Source organism: Ixodes scapularis, unplaced genomic scaffold (assembly GCF_016920785.2).
Source record: "Ixodes scapularis isolate PalLabHiFi unplaced genomic scaffold, ASM1692078v2 PGA_scaffold5__190_contigs__length_132052651, whole genome shotgun sequence".
Lineage (NCBI taxonomy): Eukaryota > Metazoa > Arthropoda > Arachnida > Ixodida > Ixodidae > Ixodes > Ixodes scapularis.
The window spans coordinates 41,406,655-41,428,260 of NW_024609880.1; the positions used below are offsets into that span (position 1 = coordinate 41,406,655).

General features: G+C 45.5%; 2 protein-coding genes and 1 long non-coding RNA gene across 7 annotated transcripts; 1 reads left to right on the forward strand and 2 right to left on the reverse strand.

Moving 5' to 3' along the window:
• Positions 1 to 157: 157 nt before the first annotated feature.
• LOC120844029 (P2X purinoceptor 7-like) lies at positions 158 to 4,596 on the forward strand. 2 transcript variants are annotated; one of them, XM_040215599.1, is made up of 5 exons: positions 158 to 228; positions 701 to 842; positions 3,427 to 3,553; positions 3,753 to 3,962; positions 4,345 to 4,596. In XM_040215599.1, the coding sequence occupies exons 2-5, from the start codon at positions 794 to 796 to the stop codon at positions 4,493 to 4,495; spliced, it is 537 nt and encodes a 178-aa protein (XP_040071533.1). In that variant the 5' UTR covers positions 158 to 228; positions 701 to 793; the 3' UTR covers positions 4,496 to 4,596. The 2 variants fall into 2 exon arrangements, with proteins under 2 accessions (XP_040071533.1, XP_040071532.1); XM_040215598.1 differs by lacking the exon at positions 158 to 228 and having other exon boundaries at positions 586 to 842.
• On the reverse strand, positions 4,570 to 13,039 carry LOC115315070. 4 transcript variants are annotated; one of them, XR_005716310.1, is made up of 13 exons: positions 12,912 to 13,039; positions 12,681 to 12,797; positions 12,362 to 12,475; positions 12,085 to 12,214; positions 11,884 to 11,998; positions 11,495 to 11,543; positions 11,357 to 11,425; positions 9,523 to 10,123; positions 7,964 to 8,150; positions 7,575 to 7,832; positions 7,355 to 7,471; positions 5,668 to 5,813; positions 4,570 to 5,533 (listed from the first exon to the last, which is right to left on the reverse strand). It is a non-coding gene; the product is annotated as an uncharacterized LOC115315070 (long non-coding RNA). The 4 variants fall into 4 exon arrangements; XR_005716311.1 differs by lacking the exon at positions 7,575 to 7,832 and having other exon boundaries at positions 7,355 to 7,526; XR_005716308.1 differs by having other exon boundaries at positions 7,355 to 7,832.
• Positions 13,040 to 13,526: 487 nt separating this feature from the next.
• LOC120844038 (peroxynitrite isomerase THAP4-like) lies at positions 13,527 to 19,319 on the reverse strand. Its single transcript, XM_040215627.1, has 4 exons — positions 19,316 to 19,319; positions 15,557 to 15,897; positions 14,106 to 14,240; positions 13,527 to 13,700 (listed from the first exon to the last, which is right to left on the reverse strand). The coding sequence occupies exons 1-4, from the start codon at positions 19,317 to 19,319 to the stop codon at positions 13,527 to 13,529; spliced, it is 654 nt and encodes a 217-aa protein (XP_040071561.1).
• Positions 19,320 to 21,606: the final 2,287 nt, after the last annotated feature.

Sequence of the window (21,606 nt, forward strand, 5' to 3'; positions counted from 1 at the left end):
CTACGCGCCTCTTATCAAGTGAGTTTGTGAACAAAATACCCTAACTTGCCCAGCAATACTACAGTCATCCCCAGCATTCCGAGACATGCTTCCCTTGCACTCTCTTGGCTATTCTCAGGAAACGCTGTAAAATGAGAACTTCAGCCAAACTACTATTCCTTAAGTTGCCCGAGATATCTATAGGGCAAAAATACTCCCTTGTTTAATACCTACTTGAACCTCAGGATGGTATACTCTTTATTCCTGTGCCAGATATCTTTTTTTTTTTTCACATTGGCCACTTTGACCAAATGTTGAATTTCTTCCCGCTGAAAAGCAGAGTCGCAATGTTCCCGAGAATTATAAGAGCCGTGGACTTATAGCACAGCCAGCAGTTAAAATATCGGTATTTTAATTAACGCCCTTTATTCCACGATACTTTCCTTACTCGGCCAGCTTCTTGTCCCTGTAAAGTTAGCACTCCGCCGTGCAATAGATAGCTTCCGGCCAAGCTACCTTTACATGGGCGAATCGAAAAGCGTACGCAATTTTAGCACACGCTAGCGCTAAATTTAGCGCTAGCGCTAGTGCACACTATGCAAATAATTTTGTAGAATAGCGTTTCTCCGGCGGGACTTAAAATCCCCAGCATCTCGTGCTTGCAGCAACCCCAAGATAGTCACGATTTTTAAATCACACTAGAAATGCTTCAACTTGAAAGATTGCAGAGCCCTTCCACTCCACGTGAAGATGTTGGACCAGCGAAGCTGCTGCCCTTACGACGTCTAGGCCGACGCCTAGGACGACCTCTCGGATGACCTCAAAGACGACTTCTAGGACTGCCTCGAGGACGATGCCTAGAGGTGATAACAACGGGTCAGGATCTCACTATCTAATAATTCCAAGGAAGGCTGACTGACGCTGGTTGCCCCATCTTTTTATTTTAATTTATTCATACTTGCCACGACCAATGGGGAGTTTTCTGTCGACATGTGAGAACGCATTTTCTTCTCAGACCCTATCATGTAACAGCGTCGCTGTAAAAAATATTTGCATGGTGCATTTGTGACAGCATATTCACTAAAATGTAGAGGTTATAATCTGACTATATTATAAATCGATGTTTACCATCAAAATATGTGCCCTGGATTTCAAATACAAGCAAATGTTATATAGGGTCAGAAACACTTGCATTGCATCAATTTGACTTTGATTTTGTCTATGTACGTAAAGTTTTAGCTCGGTTAAATCCACAAAATCAGTAAAATTCGTTCAAGCGTATATAACTAGAAATATTCTCGAGGCCAGCAAAAGGATGCACACAATGAACGTTTTCCAGTAAGCTTCTGCGCATGCGTACACTCCCGCTGTCGCCATTTTCGCAGGAGGCCGGCACGTGGTGCCCTGCGAAAATGGCTACACCAACATTGTCAGCATCAATCTTCATGGGTATTTGGTCTTATTTTTGCGGTACGTTTTTTTAGTATCGGTATAGAATGGTGCATAAAGAGCACTGAAAACCAATACAACGGCACGATGCCAACGTGTTATGACGGGCGGAGGCATGTTGGGCTACTCTTCTAGTGTAGTTCGCAGACAACCTCCAGACGGCGCTCTCGAAAAAGGTCCATTTAGTCACGTACGCCCATGGCAAAACGCCATAAATGGGGGAGGGGGAGAGGAGGCCCAACCAAAAATGAGCTTTCCGGGGAAGGGGGGGGGGGGGCGTTGAGCCACACCCGTGGCAGCGTGCCTGGCACATTTGTTGAGAACTGCCGTCAGGCTCCAGCATGTTTTATGGTTTCATGTTGTGCTTACCAGTGTTTGTTTTATACATTAAGCAACGGTCTTGCCACAATTTAGGGAAAAAAGTACCTTGCGCAAAGCGTATGAAGTTGACTACTTTCATACTTCTTGCATCCTAGATGGTATAAAATTATTGAAATAAATACAACAGTAGGTGCGCAGCATTGTTTCAGGGAAGTTTGTAAGATTGGGTAGATTACGTAGATTCTCACGTTTATTGACATCCTTGGCATCTCTCCTTGGTAGTGGAGCCAGGAGTTTCACATAACCAAAGATGACCGATCCCAATAGCTGGTACGAGCGTGTAGGAGCCCTAAAGGATGTTTCCAAAAATAAAACAATAAAACTTAAGCCAGCTTGGTGATGCTCACAAAAAGCTTAAAGGGGTATTGCAGCAAATTTTTGACTGGTTTTTAATTTGCACCGAACCTAAACGCAGTGAACGTAGTAACTTAAAGAAACTTTTCTTTTCTCAAATTTCGATTTATTTTAAAAGTTATAGGCAAATTAGAATTACAAAAACAAGCAAAACATAACCTCCTTCATGAGGTCGTAGGTCCTGGCTTGAGTGGCCGTGAACTAGAGGAGGAGTAGTGAGCTCATCGAGCGCTCGCGGCCGCCGCACTCCGTGTGGACGGCTCGAGAGGGCGCCACTAAAGCACGTGTTGGATAGGCTCTATGAAGCGGGCGGCCAGGGCGGCTCGCATCGCATTTGCTGCGCGATTAAGGACTAATTTGGCATAACACTTCATTGGCCACGAACGACAGCAAACACGGTGTGAAGATCAGTTCAAAACGGTAGCTACTTCGCGCTGCCATACCGCCAAATGGCCAAATCGCCAGCCAAGCCCGCGCCGAAAGCCTCCGGAACGCTCGGAACCGGTCGGATCCTGGAGCCGGTATACGACCGCAGCGCCGCCGCGTGCATCCGGGACCTTTCTAAGCTCGCTGTTCGCGGGAGCCCCATCCGACTCGCCTTTTCTAGTATGCGCCGTTTTTTCCACCGCGTGGCGGCGGGTTTGTCGACGAGCCTTTTCTTGTCTCCGTACTTCATAAACTTCATTTGTTTCTTTTCTGATCTAAAATACCGCTCAAAAACTGCTTTCATACATAATTAGAACGGTTCGCGACACTTATATTTTGTATTTCGACTAAAAAAAATCTTTTAGCGGCTCTGACCAGTAGTAAGTCCAGGACCAAAGTCGTTACATATTGCGCGCTTTCGGCAACGCGGGTCGCCCTCGTCGGTGGAGGAGGTTTCCGCGCCGTCCGGTTAAAATATGATGCACTGATATTTAGTTACTCTCTCCGTGCCCGTTGGCTTGCCCGAACCCTATGAGACGTGGAGACCGCAAAAAAGGTAACGCTTAAATACGATTGCAGGGCCCCATTAACGCACAAAACGTGTTGGACTCACTCAATCCAATGAATACACTGAGTGGTCACAGATAAGGGTCACGTAAACCCATGAATTATGGTCACGTAACCATCTTACCACCATTGGTCTTCTAGTTACAGCATTGTCGCGAAGTTGACAGAACCCCTGAACCATGGTCACCTGACCGCCATATCCGACGGAGACAGGACCGCACAAATTATGGTCACTTAACCATCTGACTACCATTGACCCTCTATTTCCAGCTTTTGACCATGTCAATGGCCGCGTGACAACCCATGAACCGCCGGCATCACCACCCAGAGAACCACCCGCCGGCGTGTTCCCCATCCGCCGCGATGTGGACCCAGATGCCGCTTCTGAAGCAGAATGGTATGGCTGGCTAACATTTTTCTGAAAGCCTTTTTCTATTACAGGCTAAGTGTCATAATTTCAACCACGTTTTGAATCGTTTGAACCGATCGGTCAGAGAGCAGGAGCGATCCTTCGCGACTCGTTAGTGATGATTGAAATCGTTTCCAGATTCCCAAACCTAACATCGGCTCCTGGTAATTCCCGCTTATTTATACAGGTGCTCCTTTGGCAGTTGTCAGCCGACACTGCCTGACGAGGATCTCTGTTGCCAAGAGATGGGGGAATTGGCCCCGCTCCTGCGGAACGGGTGCGTCACGCGGAACGAGTTGTTTTGTCTCCCCTGCCTCCACAAAGACCAGCTAGAGGTCCACGCTCGCCTCATGGAGCACTTCACGCCCACTTACCTCGAAACAAGCGATGGAAATAGGTATGTATTTAGAAGCCAGATTACCGGACTTATGCAACAAAATGTTTGCTTCCCGTTTATTGTTATTTATTTATTGGCACATTTATTGTTATTTTCGTCTATTGCATTCTGCATGGGGTGGACGATGTGAGTAATAAAAATGGTCTCGCCGTACTGTTCTCGCTTTGCAAACAACCGGGGTTACATTACGTTTGCAAGTGAAGAGTATTAGTTGCAATAACTCCTCAGTATATGTAGATATTTATAATAATTAGTATCTACAAATGCCGAGGAGTTACTAGGTACCAAAGCATTTTGGAGGCTTCCATTTGTCGACTCGCAACACATACGCTAGTAGTGGGCTTTATCATTTTCCCTATTAATATAAATTATTTTTTACTAGAAAGCTGAGATACACAGCGTACCGGGTAATCGTGAGCTGGGCATGGGGGTGCTGTGGAAGGTCCCGGCAACATCGGTTACCTGGATGTGTCCTCAGAAAGATTCGAGAAGGATTTCCATCGCCTGAGTACCAATTATTTTCTTGTGCATAGGTGAGTACACCTGCTTCACACATTAGGGTTTCCAAAGTGTGTAATTGGCCAAAAGTGTTTTGGACACCATCAAAGAAGTTTATTGCTCACGTTTATTTCAGTTCGAGTACATAAATATTTATAGCAGAAGCTATAATCAGTGCCACAGAAGTGTCTTGTCAATGCATGTATGAGTCAATCAATGCCATTTACAAAGCAAAAAAAAAATATTACCCGACTGCAAATTGCAAACATCCATTCAGGGCATAATCAGCTCATTTTTATGCCCATTTTATGCATAGTTGACAAAATCGAGAGATGTCTATTTAAAAACTTTGAACAAAATGTTATATTCTGTGTAGAAATACTGCTAAAAGACTTTTCAACTCCGCTTCAGAGAAGGCAGCCTACCCACTACCAACTACTGAAGTTGTGGCGAATCTGAGAGGGGGCACCGTTTTCTCGACGTGTTGGACCTCTGCCAAGCCTACCAACAACTGAAATAGTCTGAAGCCACAACAGCTGTCCTGACTATCAACACCATAAAGGGCTTGTACAAGGTGAAATACCTGCCTTTCGAGATATCAGCGGCACCCGCAACTTTGCAGCGTACAATGGAAACAACCTTGGCTGACATTCAGGGCATAAGTATCTACTTTGACGATATCATCGTGAGTGGAGATAGTTCTAAACAACATGCTGCAGGTCTGGACCAAGTACTGTCCGAACTCAAAGACGCAGGCTTTTGTCTAAAGAATGAAAAATGTCAGTTCGCAGTTCGCAAAGCCAAGTTCCTCGGCACAGAATTGACGCAGAAGGAATAGACACCAGGCCTACGTGAATACAACATGAGGGAAAGCTCGTGACACGAAATAATCACACGGAAAACCTTGAACGATGGCGTTTCACTGCCTCTTCCTTGCTTGGTCGTGGTCCACACCTGTCTGCGAGGGTCGCATGCACGACGCGTTGCGGAGCTTGTGCTTGTGCCGCCAACTTGTAGGTAGGCCAGCGTGCTACGCAGGCCAGGACAGCATCAATTAGCTTTGCTGACATAGCCTGGAACAACAAGGCAATTGAGGCAAGTTTATGATCCAGTGCTCTCAACTGTCTACATATATACCATATTTCTCCCGATAGCCCCATGATCTCAATTTTTCTGATATTAATTACATCACTCCAAGCGTTCTTACCGTATGCTGCTGCCTCTTTCAGGACGATCAACCTCCACTGCTTCTCTGCCTTCGACCAACGCTGGGCATACTGTTCCTCGCCATCCGCTGTCAGCTTTATGGCCCTCTCTGCATTGAAGTTGTAGTGGATGGCCACTATCTAGGTCCTACAATAAAAATTAAATTCAATGAATTGGGCTTGCCAACATTGTGCAGAATCCTAAAGAATTTAAACCAATAATGCCTTTCCATACTTAGTATACCATACTTACCAATAATGCCTTTCCATACAGTTAATGATGGCATTAACAAAATGCCATCATTATATAAACCTCAAATAAATAAATGAAATTACTGCAAACTTTTGCTTCTGTGCAAAACGAGTGGTGGATAAAGCCCCGTTCACATACTTGCGTTTGACTCCGACCGGCTGAGACAAGACCGGTTTTTAAGCCTCTTAGGACGGCTTACGACCAAATACGCAGCAACGCAGCCGGTTGTAAGCCATCACAAGAGGCTTAAAAACAGGTCGTCTCAGGCTACGTTTACATGGATGCGACTGCAGCGCATCGGATCCAGTTAACGAATCGAATCGGTCCATGTAAACAACTCAGATCGGATCGGATCGGATCCAATCCGATCCGCTTGGACGGGGTGGTTTGAGATGGTCAATCCGAATCGAGATTCTCCATGTATACGCTAGCGGATCTAATCGAGTGCTCGAGCGAGGGATTACGGGAGCTTTGCTTCGCCTGCCGGTAGGCAAACCGGACACCTCGAAAACAATCTGAAGGTCACGAGATTTGCGTTGTGATCCTTCGACACGAGGTGCCGCTGCTGGTCGATCCGAATCCATGTAAACTTAGTGGTTGAAGTGGATCCGATTCGCTAACTGGATCCGATGCGCTGCTGTCGCATCCATGTAAACGTAGCCTCAGTTTTTCTTCGTCAAGCACAAGTGTGCGACAAGCCTTACATGGGCGGTACAACGATTTTCAGACTTTGGCCAATTAACTGCGGAAATTAATCTGTGTCACCCATGGAACGAAGAACAGAAAACTGTACCTTCTTGTGAGCGCTAGTTTTTATGTAAAAAAAAATAAAACAAATCGAATGTCAAAGTGCCTTTCAATTTTCATCGTCGCCTTTCGGGTAACATACTCTGGGGGATCACGTGATGCACCCTTGCGTTCTCTCTTCAGAAATCCCAGCCGCTTCCTCCGCGATCATAGACTTTTAAAGGACTAGCATCGTCGAAGGTCGCGGTGAGCAATCGACACAAAAGATAGTTCGCCACGGGGCTGACGGCGAGTGCAGCAGTGGAGGGGGACAGGTTTTGTTCACTTCTGTGTATCCCCCAGAGCACGTCACACATAATTTCCGTTAACATCTACACGCGGCTGCAGATCGGCAATTATTTTGTTTTCTTCTTTGCGATTATGCGCCGGAATATCAGTTTTTCGGGGCAAGATGACGCGTCCTCGTCACTTGTGCTTGGATAAACAATATAAAAAATAAGAACTGCCAATTCTTTCAGGAATTTGTTCCTGCTTAATTTTTCCCAATAGCACAAACTCAAAAAGAACAAAAACATACCAACAAAGTTGCTATATGTGATATCTTGACATATGCGCTTGAGGTGCCAGAGCTAGCTATATATATGTTACAACTATTTTGTACGAGGACCCTAATGAGCCCACTTGCTTACCGTGCCAGCATTCCCTCATACTTGAATTTTCTCGACCTTGGTGCGAAATGGACCAGGATACCATGGAAGGATTCTAGTGCGTATGTCTGCTCCTTAGGTGAGATCCTGGGGATGTCTCTGAGCAGGAGGGCGGGCATGAGTACAGACTCCAGTCGCCTGAAGGTTTCTGTGCCTGTACAAAAATAAGGAATTTTTAGGTACAGATAGGAGCAGCAGGTACCTCTACTAGGCTGGCCTTCCTCCAGCCATTTCCGGCTTCCGATGTCGCCATGCGCACAGGCTGGATGCAGAGGATCTCTGTGGATGGGGACGTCTATTACGTGCCGCATGATGGACGTCCACTTGGCAAGGACAAGGTCGCCATCACCGTCGCTGGTACGGGCACAGCAGTAAACGTGGCGGATGATGGTGCTTTTCCACTTGCGCAGCACCTCATGTGCCTTTGTCCTCGAAACTGCATCAATCTTCTTTTTGATACCTAAACAATTTTTGTTACCCGAAATGCAAAGACTTAAAAAGACTGGAGCTTGAGTAAAGATATGATACTCAAATTCTGATGCGTCAAAAATACACCCTAACCAAAAAAAATGAGGCTAAGCAAGCTCCTACCCTTTTCAAAGTGCCAAGCATCAAAGCGGTGCTGCACGTCAGGGTGGTTGATCCGCAGGTAGGCATTTACCTCACGGTGGCGGTCAGTTACGATTGTGCCAACCTCGACTCCTTGTTCTTGGAGCGATTTGAGCGCCCTGACCAGCCCTTCCTTCTCCATTCGATTGCTTCAGGAGACCTCTGTTGACTGAATTGCAGAAATATTGAAAAACTTGCTTGCAGTTCTCTATGTATTATTTAGCAAAATGTGACCTTTGTCAAGCCTCGTCATACTGATCAATGGTGTGGCAGGTCAAGTAATCAATGAATGTCCCCATTCTACCGCTTATCGAGGCGCCATGGAACAAAATAATCCAGTGTGCTGCTGTCACCCATCTCTTACCGAGCCATACAAGTCAGGGGCAGACGACGCCATCCAGTTTAATCAACAGAAAGCTTCTCAGCTGCAGCTTTGACTTGCCCGAGTGACTGACATAGTATCTGCTCTAGTAATAGTCACACTTATGAACAAGGCCTGTGGGTCTGCTTTCCCGCGGAGCACGGGGATAGCAAACCAACGCGATCGGTGAAAAGATGACAGCGATTTACGGGATAGAGACAATGTCTTCACGGGAAATTGCTATATGCTCGGATCACATTTTTACGGAAAATTATGTTCTAGACTTTATTTGCCGAGTTTTTATGCAGAATGCGGTGATTGGCTGTATGCGTGCACTGCAGAAAAGTAGACACAAGGGCCTTGTTCATAAGAAGTGACTATTACTCGAGCAAATACGGTGGCCTACAAGATGTTAGCTTGTGAAAAAGTTGCGCCATTGCTAGAGAACTATTTCTTTGATAGCAGGGGCACTTCAAGCATGTGAATGATGCTTTCTGAAAGAGCCTCCTTACTGTGCCACTGATTTCTTCACCTGTCACCAACTATAGGTCACTGGATGTACACCGACTATCATCTACAGGGTGTCAAAAAAGAAAATTTACACTGTCTTTTTTACCGCAAAAATAAACTAGGCATCGCCGAATGCTCACTCTGCGGCCAAAGGAAGCGCTAGGGGTCACAACCAGATGCCAAAGTTTCAGCTCGATCGGATAAATTAATCAAAAGCTATAAGTGATTTTCTGAAAATTTCAATGGAAAAATGGCGGCCGATGGAGTTTTCGGTTTCTGGTGCCTCTGTGGCACCAGGAACCGAAAACAGGCAAAATTGGTCTGCATTTTCCCATTGAAATTTTCAGAAAATCACTTATAACTTTTGATTAAGTTATAGGATCGGGCTGAAACTTCGGCATCTGGTTGTGACCTCTAGCTCTACCTTTGGTCGGAGAGTGAGCATTCGGCGATGCCTAGTTTATTTTTGCGGTAAAAAAAGACAGTGTAAATTTTCTTTTGTGACACCATATATCTATCTATCTGTACTTGTAAGCTTTGTGTTAACCTGGCATGCTGCTGATAAAAGGTACTATCCCTAGCTCTTGGGATTTCATTTTAGAATGTCCAAAAAAGTTCACAGACACGGATGGAAGTATTTTTAAGCTTTACACAGTGCAGTGTAATATACCTTGACGAGCTCGATGTGGAAGACCCAATTGTGGGTAACGTCCATGAGAGTGTATGTGCCGAAGTCAGCCGAATGTCCAGGGGAGTCCACTCTGCTGTCCCCGGCGAGACACAGCTTTTCCCCTTGTGTTGCCTGGATCATGAGGTCCTGCTCCGATTTCCAGACCTAATAAAAAAGTAACCCCTTCAATAAAAGCTTTTCTTTTACTTTGCAAGCACAAACCTCATGAACTGCTGGCCACAAGTAGAGCCTTTGGAAGTCGAAGAGCATCGACTTCTGCAGCGTCTGTACTCCTATCAACGAGAGCAGCCGCAACACCTTAGTGGAGAAACTACCAGAAAACAAAATGGCTGAGCACAAAAGGATGTTAAATAATGCCTTCCCTTCAACAAGGGGTTGGCTGCGCCATGTCTCCTTGTGCTTCTTGGGGCACGTAATGTGTGCCGTCACGAGGGTCCCCGCATAGTTCATGACTACTTTGCAGTCTCTAGAACCGCACTGTCCACACCGTTCCAGAAGCGTCATTAAACAGTGGTGGAAGACGACATACTTTTTCTCTGCATGGTCTCCAGTTCCCTCATGCTCTTGCTGATGGGAAGTGCTGAAACATAAGAAATTAGACGTTGCTAGCCAATAAGCAACTGCAACTTCTAGAGCACGGACAGCATGAAAATGTTTCTAGGCAACATTATTTCTGGCTCTGAACAGAGGAGCAGCTTTATAGTTGGGTACGACTAACGAAGATGTCGAGTTAATAGTGCATGTAAATCCATCAGTGTACACACCAACTCAAGTATCCTAAGTCAGGATGCAGCAGTGCGGCTTCGGGCAAAGAAGCAAGACAGGCATTGCAATCCGAAAGGTACTTTTGCATGATTCGTCAGAGGACACAGGTAGACACCTTACTAAAGAAAAGCCGCTTGCTTCCCCCCCCCCCCCCAGTGACTGTGTCAGAAGCACTTCACTGAGTTCTCGTAGACTTGTCGAAAGAATTATTGTTCATTTGCATTAATAACCATTGATACCATCACAATGATAAGACTACATTCCAAGTGTCTTCTCATTCAAACGGCAATGGCACGGAATTGTACTACGACTCTGCTCAGATAATGCAAAGTAATTGTAGGTTTTAAAAGAAATGTAAGGCTGCAGGGCGCACGAATAAATCAGCCCAGTGTAAACAGTACGTGAAAGGCGATGTTTACCGTCGCTGATGTCCGTGACGAATGCAATCGCCCTACGTCACATTAATCACGCAACATTTTGTGGATTAGCGATTCTTGCGCGTTCTGCCAAAACATTTGAAGCAGTCGGACATTGTGAGAAAGACAAATAAACTTAAACTGGGTCCATCATCAAAGCATTCCAATGATTTGTTGATGAATGTCAATTGTAAACAGTGCTCGTTCCGTGCTCTTTTTTGTTTGCCTTATCTTTGTTTTTCTGAAGTTTATTCTTAGAGTTATGAGCAAAAAACTAGCCAACATTACCGCCTTCACTTTGTTTTATATGAAATGGTTACACTTTTGGCCCACAGCCTATCACATGTGCACTGTGCCACTGGCGGCTACTAGGGGCACACCAGTTGGTCCGTAAACATTAGTTGATGTATACAGTACTTCCATTCATATGAGAACAGACAAGCTTTTATCACTTGATTTATGTTGACTATTACACAGGGATTGTTGTACTGCCTTTGGGATGAAACCATGTATTTGCATATCGGTTTGTAAAAATTTTATTTTATTTACGAGGCAGAGTTCAGTGATAACTAAGGCCTTATATTGCACTTCCCTAAAGTAGATAGGACATTTGAATGCAAGCGAAATATTACTCTTCAGAGCTGCTGTCGCTACCGTCCTCTTCCTCCATGACATACAAAGGATCAAGATCATCTCTGCAACTGTAAAAGAAAAAAGGTATCTAGATTTTAGTAAGGCAACAAAATGTAAAAAATTTTCAAGTTACTTACGTATCATCCCTGCTTTCGGAACCTGACTCACAGTCATCCGTGCTGTAAACTAATCACAAAACGTTTCGTCAGCCCTGAAAGCTAAAGCCACTTTAAGTGGCAGTCTAGAACTATACTTGTTTTCCTCTCAAGAACCGTAATAAAAATAGTCTGGCTTCTCGCGGAGCATTACTAATTTCCACCTTTACGTAGAGAATGAAGATATATGTAGGTGAATTTTAGATATCTCTTATCTTATCAGGACGTGCAGGTTTCAAATGCCAAAAAGCATTGCTGATTCCTCTGACAACTAAATCTTGTAAAAACTACTTCGCACACTGTATGAACACTGAGCAAAATTTCCTTTTTTTTTTCTTGAGGTAAATGCGTATGTATCATGTTGCACATACTTATTGACTATGGTGCGCTGTGTAGACGGAGCTGGCAGTGGTGGGCGACATCCATCATCCGATGCGTCATCTGTCTGCGTCTCCATATCTTGGCACGCCACTTTTGTCTGTGTAGCTAAAAAGTATTCAATATTAAAAAAGTGCTCCTGGAAAGTTGTGTGGATCCCTTCTGACAACTAAGTACTGCTGAACTTCGCTTACAGGTGCTCCTGACCCAAAAGACTGTTTGCGTTCCCTTGTTTCGGCCAACCCATATGTTTGTTTGGCACCCAAAGTTTGCCCTATTTGGGGATGGTGCTTGCTCTGATGTTCCCTGGAGGTGGTACTCTGTCTAGAAAAAGAAATATAGACAACTGAACACACCTTCACAGATCTGGAATGTGATTGATGCTTTAAGCAGACTACAGATTGGAGGGTACTTTAAAATGTGTAATGACTCTTTTGTGTGGCCAAATTAGTAGTTACATAGTCCACCAACCTGCGGTGACTCATGCACTGAGGAGCAGTCTGGGTAGCCACCCAAACTTGAGGCGTCCACTGGCACTGGATGATCGGCTAGCCCACATTTGTTGTCGGGAAAACTGAGCTCCAGCTGCAGACGTCAGAAATTTCGAGCAATTTTAGCCAGCAGCTGTTATCATGAAAAGACTTACTGCAAAATACTGGGGGAGTGCCCACCCCACTTTGGGAAATGTTAATAGTGGGCACTTGAACGAAGTGGGCACTTTCTCTGTATTTTGTCGTAGTTCGGTCAAATACTCCTCTCTGTTTTCATGTGAAGGTACACAACTACCTACCTGAGCCGACTTTAGCAATGATGAGGAGCAGTACGTTTGTCGTGAGGCAGTCGCACTTTTGTCACTGAGCTCTCAACAATCAACCCACGACCTTTTATCGTCGAGGTCAGTTGGAGGCTGCAGAGATGTCGGGTTTAGAGCATTTTTAAATAACTGCTATTACCTCGAAAGCCTAACATTTTGTCTCACCTTACTTCTCTTACAGGCATCCGAGATGCTATATACACTAACCTGGACTGAATCACATGATGTGGAACAGGCTGTTGGATCAGAAAGTTGGTTTGGTTCATGGGTTGTTAGATCCATATCCCCTGGAGATGCGTGCCCGAATCCTGGTGCTGTTTCCCTTGGAGCATCCTCCACTGTCTGAGATTATAAGAAAAACACGAATAAGTCTAGACTCTAATTATTAAATTTGCTGCTAAGTGTTCTAAAGGCATATTTAAATATTTGCTGCAAAAGTAGTGCAATCCCTTCAGACACGACAATAGACAACTTGCTTGCATGCCAAGTTCCTGTGAATAGTGATAGTGTTGGTTCAAGTACAGTCCCCCGCAATATGAAAGACCCACTGGAAGCGCGTGGCCGAGGCGTTGACTGGCGGGGGGTGTTGCGAGCGCTCCGATGAGTTTTATTCTGCTTCGAGGGGAGGACGCTCACTCGAGGCTCGGCTAAAGCGCAGCGCGCTTATCAGTTTGTGCTGAGTCCCGAGTGAGGGTCCTCCCCTTGAAGCAGAATTGAATTGCCCGGAGCGCTCGCAGCGCCCCCGCCAGCCACTGCCTCGGCCACACGTTCCCAGTGGGTCTTTCATATTGCGGGGGACTGTACATTGGAGTGGACAGTACTTCAAAATCTATATTGACTATCAGCTATCAATGGCTGAATTAGTAACACAGTCCACCTACTTGGGTTGATTCGTGCAACGAGGAGCAGTCCGGTGTCGCCATCCAAACTAGAGCTCTCGTCCATTGCTGCAGGGTTGCTCATGCACAAATCTCCATTGTCGGGGTCGCTTGGGGGCTGCAGAGATGTCAGGTTTAGAACATTTTTAGCCAGATGTCGTTGCCTTAGAAACATTAAGTTTAATCAGTCCTTACTTTTTAAAGCGCAGCTCTTGGGGGCCCATTTCCAGCCTGAGCGGCGTCGGCGTCGGCGTCGGCGTAACCGGGAGGGGGGGGTCACGTGACCCCCCCCCCGAGGTCACGTGACCCCCCAGGTCACGTTGTCCCCCCCCTCCCCCTGAGGTCACGTGACCCCCTCCCCCGAGATCACGTGACCCCCCGGGGTCACGTGACTACCTGCAGGTGACGTGACCCCCCGCAGTACCCTTCCCTACTCCTCCTCAAGAGCTGCTCTTCAATTCGGCGTTACAGGGATTTGTAAACGGCTTTCATATTTTTTCATTCGGATCAAAAATGCCCTTACCTCGACTGAAGCAAGTTGCGTGGAACGCAGTGTGAGATTGTGAGGATCAATTGCCTCACAGGCTGTTGATGGAGTTGCATCTGCTGTGGATACTTGACAGCTACTTGACGTTCCCCTCAAAGCATCCTCCACTAGCTGAAATTAGAATAAAACACTATCGGGGCCACACTTGTTCCTTTTTTTTAATTTCACGAATAAGGGTTTTAAAGGGAGCATGTTCGACATATGCTGTAAAAATAGTGTGGTTCATTGTAACATAGTAAGAGCAGTGATGTGATTGGCTCGAGTCATTTTAGAGCACCTTCTGAGTGGGGTAGTTTTAAATACCCCACTCAAAAGGTGTTCTCTCCAACACACCGTCGCTGCAGCGAAGCACAGCACGCTAAAGCACTCTGCCCACATTATGGTTGCTTCACTGCAGTGTACCAGAGAATATTGTGAAGCACAGTTGCAGGAGTTAGCAAAGCAACCCAAAGTTCAAGAAATTAGAGTTATATGTGTTGAAAAACTTCTGACTCCTGATTGTGTTCGATATGAGGTCAAATCTAACAGTACATAATCCAAAGCAATATTAAAAATCATCAAAAATAGGCACCATCCTACTGCAATGATCTGGCATTGTACCCACACCCAAATCCTAACGATGCAGTGAAAAAATGGGCTTCTAGCACAGCGTTAGCACAAATTCGTCACATTTTGGTAAATTGTAGCAGCATGTAGCAGGGTTAGTCTATTGATGCAGTTCGGTGCAGCAATACCATCACTCCATAGATGACTTGTAAACAAGTCAAGTTTCTGTCAATAGTGATGACTTCGGTTGCTCTCTATTTTTATCAATGAGCAATTATATTTCTTTTCGCCGCATCATGCTTTGTTGGTGTTTCGATTTCTGTTTCTCATTTGAAACGAGGGGGCCTAATCAAAAGTGACAAGCACACAAAACATGGATGACTCCTTCAGCCAGTCTTGTGTCGAATGTATTTCTGCAAACTAATGCAATAAAGGTAAAAATAACAGCCTCCCGCAGGAGAACGCAGGGCGCAAGCGTTCTAAAAGTTACACAGTGGTCACTAAGTCCACAGACCCCAATGTGGGCAATCGCTCGCCGAGCAATTTCATTTTGAGCTCCGTATAAGAGGTGACGCTCCAAAGCTCCGAAGTCGCTTGTTCGAAAGTGCTGATTGTACTTTGGCTTCACCTTGATGAAAACTATAACTTAAAGTGCAGTTTACAGCTTTTGGTAGGGGTGTGCGCTCCAACCAAAAGCATGCCTCCATGAATACGCTTCCATCGAAGCGCAGGAGGCGCTCATTCAATGGAAGCATCGTTTTGGGTAACGCGATCATGATCGCCAGCTATCATTCACGTCGTCCCGAATAATTTGAAATGTGCTTCATGGTGGTCAACGGCAAAAAGCTTGCACCAAATTAATCATATAAAAGCAATCTTACCTCCGTCCTTCTCCATTTTGCGAGAGCTCCACGCTCAATCCGTGACCGTCGAGGTGCATACGCGGATTCGGTCGGCACGGCACACGCTCGCAGTTTCTTACGCTGCCCTGCCCTGGCCAGTCCGAACGACTCTCTCGGAGAAACGCTTACATCGTGAGAATCCGGTGTGAAATGATCCGAACACACCCGGCTGTTGTTGTTAGGGACCCAGTCCTTACGTCGTACCGCTCGGGTCCACCTCTCTCGGAGCGACTTGTCCTTCGGGAACTGGTGAAATGTCACCTTACTACACTTCCTTGAGGTGTTGGAGCGCCCCACAGCACAGCACCAATCACCCCCATCACAACATCACACTAAGAAAAATCGTAAACGGCGTAGAATTACGCCGAGAATAGTCAGAATACACACACGCCGGGCAAAGAGGAACAGACGCGGAGCTTCTGTCCCATGTGTTACGTCACGTGCCACTCTCTCAGCATCCCCCGCGTGCTCCCGCTCAGTGTTGCCAGCAGAGCATCGCCCGGAGAAATGAGCGTGCGCGCACACATTTCAAAATTCGTTTTCTCTTCAGAAAACAAATATTTTGATGAGCAATTTGGACAGCCTGTTCAGGAACAAGTCTTTATTACATGGTGCAATTTTTGTTAAAATCGGTGACCGTCAAAGTGTGGCCGGAGTACCCCTTTAAAAAGACATTTTCTTTGTTTTGCGCCGAGTCGTTGCTGAAACTCCCCCCTCCCCCTCCCGGGACGGCACCCAGCTGACCTCACTGTTTTTTTTTTTTTTTTTTTTTTTTAGAGCCCAGCTCTTAGGCGCCCATTTCCGGCTTGAGCGGCATCGTCGTCACCGTCGCCGTCGGTGTCGGCGTCGCCGTCGCCGTAACCGGGCCTTGCATTATGGGACGTTCCCATAATTACGTCACACGTGACGTCACGTCTGACGTCACCCTCGTGATGTCACGCGGCGCTTGAATAGAGCGGGAATATTTCCCGCTAAATTTGGCGGAGAAATGTTTCAGCTAAATTCAGCGTTGAAATTTCTTAGTTGAAAAATTTCCCCGCTAAATTTAGCGGACAAATTTCTCCACTAATTCTGGCAGAAAAATTGCCCGCTATATTTATAAGAAAAAAATCGGAAAAGTTCCCCGCTAAACTGAACGGAAAAAATTTCCCGCTAAATTTAGTGAACAAATTTCCCCGCTAAATCTAGCGGAAAAATTCCCCTGCTAAATTTAACGGAAAAACTTCCTCGCTAAGTCTTGCGGAAAAAATTCCCCGCCAAATTCAGCGGAACAATTTCCCCGCTCAATTTACCGGAACATTTTCTCCTAACTATAGCTGGTCAATTTCCCGCTAAATATGGCAGAAAAAGTTTGCCGCTAAATTCTGAAGAAAAAATTCCACCGCTAAATTTGGGAGAAAAATTCCTCGCTAAATCTTGCGGAAAAATTTCCCCCCTAAATTTAGCGGGAAATTTAGCGAAAATTTCCCGCTCAATGGGAGGGAGTAAAAGAGAAGAAGGTGAGTAATACACCTTTCCTCCGTATTCTCCCCTCCTCGTCCTGAAGAGCTGCGCTCTAATTCGGCATTACAGTAAATTTTAAGCATCCTTTTTTTCTCTTCTCTTTCTTCTTTTTTTTTTTTCAGGATATTTTAAACAACAAGAAACGCATTCTTTGTTGGAAATAACGGGCGTTTCCGACAACAGAGTAAATGGCCTAATTTTTTCTAACAGCACATTTTTGACCGCAGGCTTTTTTTAACACATAATGTTTTTATAATTAAGTTTCCAAATATTTTTGGCACCTTCACGACAGGTTGAACCGTCATGCTGAACTGTAACGCGGGATTGTCACTCTGGACCGTTAGAGTGGATCGTCAAGCTGAATCGTAAGGTCGGACCGTAACGCTGAACTCTCAGGTTAGATTGTCAATTTGGACCGTTATGAAAAGAGCAAGGAAATTGTGGTCACATAGTCATCTGACCATGATTCGTGCTGCAAGTAGCAATTGTCCATGGGCGGTCACGCGTCTATTTTTTGAGGGGTCCCATCCAACTCGTCATATGCTGGAAATAGCGGGAAAGGGTGGTCAAATAGCCACGTGCCCGTAATCCGTCGGGTCATGTGACCATCACTCATGTGTGGTTACTTGACCATGTCTGAGATGCTCCGTCCGCCTAGACACATGTTGTACATAGTGGGCCAATGGTTGTCACATGGTCAAACGGCCATAATCTGTGAGATTCCCTGAACATCATCGGGGGTGTTCGCGTGAGCATTGGCCGTGAGGCCCGTCCCCTTCGTTACATGCTGGAAATGGGGGACCAACTTTGGTCATCTTCTCACGTGACCATGATCCGTTGCATTACATTGTCATCATCTATGGGTGGTCACGTGACGATGGTTTGCGGACTCCCGTCTAAAATGGGACAACGCGGGAAATAGTTGACCAATCGTGACCAGATGTCCCGTGGCCATAATAGGTGGGGTCCCGCGACCACCATTCATTCTCCGTGACCATGCACTGCATGCATTTGAATGAACTGAACACATTATGTGCTTTCCCAGACTTTGCCAGCACGATCAAGGTTATCTAAATCTTTTAGATGGCACCACGCGCGAATTCCTAAATATGATTAAAATGTCCATAAAGTGCTATCGCATGTAAAGCATAGAGTGCGTATGGGATGCCCTTAGCCATACCAACAAGCTGTATTCACGAGCATAAGACGTCACTGACAAATATTGACTCCAAACGTTTCCAACATATTGGTGCTGATGATAATGACGAGGGGAGGGATATATGTTTACTTTGAATCGGGCGGGCAAAACTGTCTTTATGCCAAAGCCTGGAAATTTTTAAGCTCTTAATTTTACCCAGGTCGGGCGTTCCTCCACTTGTCTTCCAGTCGTCTTTTTGAGGCCACTACTGGAGGCCTCAGGGAGCCGCTGGAGGTCGTCTAATTTTAGTGTTATGGATGTTTATTTTTTGCACCCTAGCTTGGCTCATTGGTGTGGGGTTCTTCATTGGAATAGTCAAGCCGAAAACCTCGGCCTAGAGCCATTGTTTTGTGTCCGAGGCAATTGTACTCCTGCACATTCCAGTACGATGTGCCAGACTGTTTCGTCGTGGGTCTGGGCACAGGCGCGACGAACTGTATTCCATGGCAGAAAGTTATAGGTCATATTCAGGACACGTTAAGACGGCAGTCCCACTTTCACCATCTTTATTGTTGGTGTTTAACGTTTCATTTTTTTACGGTGTTTAGAAAATAGCTACAGAGCTGACGTTTTGCACACATTTTTCTAATTACAACAAAACTTTATTGACGGAACTAATTTACGTGATCAGAAAATTAGAAATTTAGAAATCGCGCACCGGATTCCAGATTTCTTGTTTTCTTATGAGGTTAAGATTACCATATTTTTCATTCATATTGTCACGGCTGTCGGCTTGTTTCGTATAAAGAGTTTTTTTTTTTTTTGCGTCTTCAATTTTTTTAAAACAAGATTCAACAATTAAAAGATTATTTTAACAAAGAAGTTTGATTTTTTAAACCTATTTTAATATTTAAATCGGAAAACGGGCTTTATACCGAAACAAGCCCACAGCCCTGACAATATGAATGAAAAAAAAAGCCAATCGTAACGTTATTAGTAGTCGAGAAATCTGCGATCCCCTATGCGATTTATAATTTTCTAATTTTCTGATTATGTAAATTAATTATGGCAATAAAGTTTGGTTGTAATTTACCCACCCATATTAGAAAAATGCGCGCAAAACGACAGCTCTGCGGTTACTTTCTAACCAACGCAAGAAACTAAAACGGATCAAGAATAAAGATGTCGGCCGTCGGACCGCCGCCTTAACAAAGCTTGGTTCCCGCTTAAGTGATTCCGCTGCCACCAAAACGAAATTGACCGGGGCGTTGTACAGATGGCCGCGACCTTGTGTACATTGCCATGGTAGCAGCCTGATCACTGCAGTAGACATAGAGATGAAGTGAACTAAGTGTCGTTGTAAATAAAATTTATCTCTTTATTTTCTCTAGCTGAAGGAAATTGCTCGAAAGATCTATAATCTGTGTTAATCTGCGAAGTTGTACGTTCTATCAACTCTGCAGCCTCACGCTGCTGATGGAATCGTCACCATGCCTAGCGATGGTTGCCATGCCGGCATCTCGCAATGCATGACCCCACAAGCCGTGCCGTCTTGGTTTGTTAGCGTTTTAAAGCTACCCTAGCCTTGTCAGTGTAACACAGAAAAGCTTCGGTCCTCTCGCTGAGTCCATCTATATTTATAAAGACTTTGCAAAACTCAAGGTGGAAACGACTACCACATCGGCTATTGTGCACGCAAAACACACTTTTATGAATGCAAGTTTTATTGGTGGTAGGACGTAACAAAGCTGGATGCTGTTCCCTTCAGGATTATATACTGAGTCACTCATAGAACGCCGGCTAAGGACGGTATTCCTCGCTGCGTACTTTAGCACCGACTCACACTCTAATAAAAAAGGGTGCAGTCGGGTGTTTCAGGCGCACATGCACCCTTTTCTTGAAAGATGCCCCCTTCGTTGCCCAGCGGGTGTAATTGTACACGGACAATAAGCATCCTCCTCTCTCTTAAAAACCACTCTAAAAACTCTGTGCGTCTACTTGCACGCACAACACTTGGAGAGCGAATCACCGCAACGTACGCAGCCAGCTGAGCGAATGACAAAGCCGAAACATATGATTAGACCAAATGACGCAGTCTGAGTTGTGACATTAAGCAATCCAAAACGTCCCGCTTGCATTGCTTAATGTCACAACTGAGACTGCGTTTTTTGGTCTAAAAATATGTTTCGGCATCGTAATTCACTGAGCTGCCTCCGTAAGTTGCGGTGATTGGCTCTTCGAGTATTGTTTGTGAAAGTAGACGCATGCACTTTTTTAGAGTGTAGGTATATCAGTGCACCGCCACGCTAGCCACGCGCACCGATCAGCTTGTGCTTCAATTTCCCCTTGGGGGTCACTTTTGGGTTAATCGGTTTCTTAGGAGGTATCGAGCTGTTCTGTTCTCTCGGTACTGACAGTAGAGTAGACGTTACGCTTGATTTAGGCCAATCGGGTCTCCGGATATAATCACGTGACTACAACTGCAAGGTAGAAAGAAGGCAGTGCATTGCACCTGCATGAAGGCCAAGGCCACGAATAGCACCTACTGCACTATGACCTTTGGGTCGAACTTCCAAGAGGATATAAGGGACAAATCCTCTCGTGTTCATTGTTGGGATAACCTTGAAGACAAGCGTTTGCGAGGGCAGCCGGTTTTGGCCTTGAAGGGGCTGCTATTTTCCTACTCCCTTCTTTTTTTTTCTCTCCCTGTGCTGAAAGCGTATAAGAAGGTACGCAGTCGCCGGACCAATGAACCGGGGGCTTTTTTACCCCTTGACTCTGCTGTTTGGACGCGGGTAACGGCAGGAGCGTGCTCATGTGGTAAAAGTTTCACGGATGACGTAGTAGCCCTTTCCGATCCCATAAGGTCTGCTTTCCAGCCTAGTTTCTTGTGTGCTGTGCTTTGACCCGTGTGGGCTGCCGTAGATTTCGTCCGGGACAACGTATTCGAGTGTACCAACGCTACCAGTGCTTGAAAAGCCCTACGCGTACGTCGGCAATACGCGATTTCTTCAAAAAAGCCCAAGGAATTCATCTGATGCGTTTAGTGTTCGGTTTGGCAAATGACTGCTTCTGCCACATCGTGTTGAATCTTCACAAACTCCTTTCTTTTCGTTTTTGTGTTTTCGTGGTTGTTCTGCACTGCCCGTTTCGACGTATATCTAGGATTACATATTTCAAGCCCGGTATTTTCATCGTAAGTGCGCTGCAACCTACTCCTTTGCAGCAACTGACCGTTTTTTTTCCGATTACCTCTAAAATTAGGCGGTATCTATTTCCTAGAAGCCGGAAAAATAATTTCTCCGAAATTCTATCGGCAGTCGCCTGCCATTAGCTGTCTACAATCGTGTGATTACTGAGGGTAGAATACTCATTTTGTTATTGTCCA